We start from the raw sequence: 6,000 nt of genomic DNA, 5'->3' as shown, positions 1-6,000 counted from the left end.
CGCATGAAAAACCCGGAGGTAAGGGGCATTCTCTAATAGTTATATCACTAGTGATTCAAATGAGTTACAAAGCATTTCAGCTCATTCATAGCATCAAGGTGCCTGTGAATTAATGTCATTCGAGTTCTTAATGAGCTTTCAAGCAAATTTTTAGTGGCTGTACTTCAGTTTATTAGCTTGCGTCTTTTGCCTGCTTTAAAAAGTGGTATGGAGCAATGGGTTTCATTATGCCAGAAAACCGTTTCAACTCGCTAATAAACAAAATTGCGGAAGATTCGATTGCCGATTCAGCGAATTTTGAAGAATAAGAAACTGGTGGTAGTCATAGTACCTTCCGCCATGAGCATTAACCAGAATCCAGCCCCATGATGTTCAACGCGCAAAATCGATGCTTAAAGAACCACTTTTTTTAGGCTTAGTCATTCCATTAACTGCCTGGAAAAAGCAAATATTTCATACCGTGAAAAAAAAAATTATTTTTTTCCCATCAATAATAGCCTCCTCCGTTTCTTAATGAACCTATGAAAGGAGCGATCGATAACTCAAAAGGTCGCTGTCCTATAGTGCAGAGAGGGCAGTGCAGAGAGCTATGGAAAGGAAAATGATAGGTGTAACGCATAGAAGCGCGAAGAGATCACATTGGGTGAGGGCAAAGAACTCACATGATGGTTCATCATCATCATCAGCCTGACTACGCCCACTGCAGGGCAAATGCCTCTCCCATGTCTCTCCAATTAACCCTGTCCTTCGCCAGCCGTGGCCACCGTATCCCCGCAAACTTCTTAATCTCATCCGCCCAGCTAACTTTCTGCCGTCCCCTACTACGTTTTCCTTCTCTTGGAATCCACTCCGTTACCCTTAAGGACCAACGGTTATATTGCCTTCGCATTACATGCCCTGCGGAAGCCCATTCCTTCTTGATTTCGACTAGGATGTCATTAACCTGCTTTTGTTCTCTCACCCACTCCGCCCTCTTCCAATCTCTTAACGTTACGCCTATCATTTTTCTTTCCATTGCTCGCGGCGTTGTCCTTGACTTAAGATGAACCCTCCTCTTTAGTCTCCACTTTTCTGCCCCATATGTGAATGCCGGCACGATACAGCTGTGGTAGACTTTTATCTTTAGGGACATTGGTTACATGATGGTTACCAGCGGCAGGTATTACTATGCCTCCTCCTTCGACGCTAACTGTTTACAAGTCTTTGTGGCACCGCACCACCAGTTATACATTCCTCTGCTCTCACCATACTTTCCGGGTGGTTGCCGTGGCAACCCCTCTATGGTTGCGCATTCTTACGCTCTCGCCCTTCACGGAAGCCACACTCAGGGTGGCTGCACTTCGCTCTCACCACCCTCCTTCCATTGTAATACACCCCAGCTCTCACTTTAACCAACCTCCAGATAGTACCAATTGTCATCCCCTTCCGGTTAGCCATTCTTCCCCTATAGGGGAAGAATGGCTATAGGGGAAGAATTGCCGTACCCTCCTCGTTCCTTCCACTGTAACCACCTTCCAGTTATGCATCCCTCTGCTCTCGTCATGTCGTCCTCCTTCCACGGCAACCAGCCTCTTCGTGCGGTCAGGACAACCACCTACTGCTTATGGTCGCTACTACTACTACACCACCACTACTACAACTACTACTACACCACCACTACACCATTACTACTACTACTACTACTACTACTACTGCACCACTACTACAACTACTGCTACACCACTACACTACTGCACCACCACCACCACCACTACTACTACTACTACACCACCACTGCACCACTACTACACCACTACTACTACTACTAAACCACTCCACCACTACTATTACATCGCTACTACGCCACTACTACTACTACCACACCACAACCGCTACAACTACTACACCACCACTACTACTACTGCTACTACTACACCGCCACTGCTACTACACCACCACTACTACAACTACTACTACACACCTACTCCTACCACTACTAATACACCACCACTACTACTACACCGCTACTACTACACCACCACTACTACAACTACTACTACACACCTACTCCTACCACTACTACTACACCACCACGACATCACCACTACTACTACTACACCACCACTACTACAACTACTACTACACCACTACTACTACAACTACTACCACACCACCACTACTACAACTACTACTACTACACCACTCCACCACTACTACTACACCGCTACTACACCACTACTACTACACCTGCTACTACTATTACTGCTACTGTTACTGCTACTACTACTACTACTACTACTACTACTACTACTACTACTACTACTACTACTGCTACTACTACTACTACTACTACGTCGCCGCGAAACTGAGGAACGTCTTTAACAGCTGTCACTGCAAACGCGAGTTAATGACATTCTACTTGGAATGAAGAAGAAAAGGCATGCGGAGGGTATGTAATGAGAAGGAGAGATAACCAATGGTCTCTAAGGGTAAAGGAAAGGATTCCAAGACAAAGAAAACAGGGCAACGGGTGGTAGAGTGCCAGGTGGACTGATGAGATGAGGAAGTTTGCGGGGATTAGGTGGCCGCAGCTGTCACAGGACAGGGTTATTTGGAGGGATTTAGGAGAGATCTCTGGCCGCCATTTGACATAGTTAGGCTGTTGAAGATGACATATCACCCTCGCTATCCCAGCTATTTCCGCCTACCGCAGATGAGGTGTCCAAGAAACAAGCGGCTGTTTCTGGCAAACGTTTTCATCTTCCGTTTAGCTATTAGTTTCGCTAGTAAACGGCTACCACCACACCTCACCCTAAAAGGTGATTAAGCTCCAGCAAATGTCCAATGAATTTTTTATCTTCTATGATTACGTCCTTCTCCCCACAGGCAAAGAAGCCAGACATGCTGCAAACGATGCTTGATGTGGAAAGCGAGGAGGGCGAGCTGCCCGAAGCGCCCCAACTCCTCGACGGTATGTTTTCCTCTTCATTCAGTCGACAAATAAGCAAGGGTTAGATGCAGTGCTAACGCTCACACGCTCGTTTTGCCGGAGGTCCAGCTAGCAGACTTCTTGGCAACTTAGGCGGGATGCTCACTAAGCCTTGCCTCTGAGCTAAGTAATGAAATTACATTATGTTACATTCAAATTTAATTACATTCAAATAACACTTGGATTGTGCTCTTTCCTCGATGCCCATCACTTCTCGGTAGAGCCCCCCTTTCAAATGTCAATGCAGTAAAGTTAAAAAAAAGCATATAGAAATAAGTGGCGGCGAAGTTTGAAGGTTAGACTTATGCAAATATTTTTCCAACCTTTTGAGTTCTACAGCGATCTATTACAGAAGGAAATGTCCACAAATTTGAAAGTCCTCACTATTGCATGCATCCTTCGCAATGTCCACAGATTTGAAAGTCTCCGATATTGCACGCATCCTTCCAGTACCTACTTGTAACCAATGGTGCGCTATGAAGGAACCGTTGCGTAGTAGTTAGCGCTTTTTTTTTATCTCCTGTTCAGCCGACGCAAAACTTTACAAGAGGATGAGCCCCGAGGAGGTCGGCATCAACACGACCATTCTCTTTATTGCCGGGTAAGCTCTTAGCGGTACTTCTCAAACCTTGGAGTGAAGCATGGCGCAACAAGAGACAGGCACTGAAAGAAGACGCACAAAAACGCTGTATTTCTGAAGCTTGTGCGTGTGTGTGCATGTCATTATTTCAAGTTGCACTTAATTTTCAAGAGGAACAATAGGGAGCAACACTTACAAAAAATATGTTTTAGTTCTGGCTCTACGGTTGGGATTTTTTTCTTATGACACAAGGGCATCTGTGACCAAAGAGAGCCATGGCACAAAGTATTTTTCTTCTTCTCAAGGTGGAGTCAAAGACCCAATGGCATAGACAAATGTATACCAAACGCATTAGATTGCACAACATTTCACTCGCGCCATCTGGAAAACAAGCAAATTTCAAATACCAGCCGTTTTTTCAATAAAAGCAAAAATGTGTTTCAAGTATGACGACCTTAGCGATCCAATCCAACAAGAATATCCAAAAAGAAAGAGCGAATACTAAAATCTTCAAACTATAATGTTACGCATGACTGAAAAAATTAAAAATATTGAAGTCCAATGTCTCGATATCCGTGTTCCTCGCAGATGCAGATAGTTTGAACAAATAAAGTACATAAAACTTGTATAGAGCAAGGCATATTAAGGTCTAGCAATTTACCATAATCGATTGAGCTTAATTCTTGGCTCCGAATTCTTTCTGTGCGTAATAAAATATGTACACGGAAGTATTCATGCACTGCATTTTTCTCTATTCCCTGTTCTAGATTTGAAACGACAGCTACGGGACTGAGTTACCTGGCATACATTCTTGCCAAGCACGAGGATGTTCAAGAGAAGGTCCGGGAGGAAGTTAAATCTGTGAAGGAGCGATATGTAAGTTGAGCGCAGTCACGGCCCATATTGCGAGCGCGCTAAAATGTAAAGTATCATCCACTAGCAGAATTATGGAACATACAGCATTTCATCCGTACACTTTTTCCCCTTGGCATGCTCAGTGACTGTCTGCGCTCGTAACTCGCGTTCGCATTCTACTTACGTTTTCGCACTTATGCATAGAGTCGAGCAATATGAACGGCAACATAAAGTGCGCACTCAAGAATCAAATTTATGTTTACGTCTGCGTCAAACATAAAAATACGTTGAACAGATCATGCGTATAAATGAAAGCTACTTGCAAAAATGATAGCATGCTTTTAACACAATCTTGGCCTCAAGACACCCCTCAAGAGAAAAGAATACAACAGTTGTATCTTAATAACCGCTACTCACCTGTGGGGCAGAAACGTGGAGGCTAACGAAAAGAGTTAAGCTTCAGTTAAGGACGACCCAGTGAGCTATGGAAAGAGCGAGTCAGTGACGCCGTTATTAGTGAACACGCTTGCTTTTCAAAAGAGTCTTCTTAGATGAGTGAGAAGAAATAGAAAGGCAAGAACGCCAGAACTTCAACGCCTCAAATAATTCGAAGTAGAGGGATCATGACAAGATTCCATCGCGTATCGGCGTAAATCAGTCGGGAATTCTCTACTTATCTGAATACTGAATGTCCTGCTGTAACGGTCTGTCTGACGCAAGAATTTACTGGTGGTTCCGCAAGAAAGCCGTAGATATATCAGCAATCTTGGTGCCGACAGGAACCCTGTATATTTCTGTGGAATTGACCGAACAGGTGTTGCAGGTGGAACTAAATATTCATAAGTATCAGTTAGGCGCAGAAACCAGTCTCACCTTCCAGAAATGACACCGGAAGTAACGATCATGCTCAATATGCGTGGAAACAAAGTGTTATGTAAAAACAAAATTATCTTTCATGCAGCTCTTAGCCTCAACTTCTTAATTGTTAAAAAATATAAAACATGGGCGGACCTGTTATAAACCAACACAATTTCGCGCTACTCATGCAACATTACATTTCTACTGAAAACAAAATACGCAAACATGAAAGGAAAACACAGAAGACGAGGTTGAAGGGACAAGAGAAATTTGGCGGAATAGCGCTCGTCCTGTCAACCTCTCGACGTTTATAATTGCGCATTGTGTTGTTAATAGAAGCAGTGAACTAACTCCCCCAGCACCTTATGCACTTCTGTTAACTGAATTACATGAGCTCCCGACTGCGTGCATGTAGTTCTACAAGCGACTTTCTTTTTTGCATTCCTACCCCGCTTTTCTGTTAATCTACGCAACGTGCGCAGAGGGACGGTAGAATTTGCACATAAAAGAAAACTGTCAGGACTGATTGCCGCAGTTGCAACCTAGAAGCGGACTCGACAGCTGCGCAACGTTTTCTCTCGGCAACTGAGTACTTTACATTCCAAAATTTCAGGGCCAACTCGACTACACGGCTGTGACCCAAGGGTTGAAGTATCTGGCTAGAGTTGTTGACGAAACCCTGCGCATGTTCCCGCCGGTTGTCACGTGAGTTTCAACCAATCCCGCAACTTCCTCTTTT

At 44.1% G+C, this 6,000-nt stretch overlaps 2 protein-coding genes across 7 annotated transcripts in view; one reads left to right on the top strand and one right to left on the bottom strand.

Annotated features, from left to right (window-relative positions):
• LOC149346973 (uncharacterized) overlaps nucleotides 1–6,000 on the bottom strand; it is a 51,870-nt gene that overhangs the window by 29,376 nt on the left and 16,494 nt on the right. The window lies entirely within an intron of this gene.
• The window catches only part of LOC149346974 (cytochrome P450 3A8-like), a 32,501-nt gene that overhangs the window by 16,223 nt on the left and 10,278 nt on the right, over nucleotides 1–6,000 (top strand). For all 4 annotated transcript variants that reach the window (XM_089586791.1, XM_089586789.1, XM_089586788.1 and 1 more), the window contains 5 exons: nucleotides 1–18; nucleotides 2,866–2,950; nucleotides 3,497–3,569; nucleotides 4,316–4,424; nucleotides 5,875–5,966. The exon at nucleotides 1–18 is cut by the window's left edge and continues 113 nt beyond it. In XM_089586791.1, the coding sequence (XP_089442917.1) occupies nucleotides 1–18; nucleotides 2,866–2,950; nucleotides 3,497–3,569; nucleotides 4,316–4,424; nucleotides 5,875–5,966 (377 nt within the window). The remainder of the gene's footprint in view (nucleotides 19–2,865; nucleotides 2,951–3,496; nucleotides 3,570–4,315; nucleotides 4,425–5,874; nucleotides 5,967–6,000) is intronic.

Source organism: Amblyomma mixtum, chromosome 4, assembly GCF_055824585.1.
Source record: "Amblyomma mixtum isolate Tamu chromosome 4, ASM5582458v1, whole genome shotgun sequence".
Lineage (NCBI taxonomy): Eukaryota > Metazoa > Arthropoda > Arachnida > Ixodida > Ixodidae > Amblyomma > Amblyomma mixtum.
The sequence above is the reverse complement of the archived record's forward strand: the minus strand, read 5'-3'. Positions and strand labels throughout refer to the sequence as shown.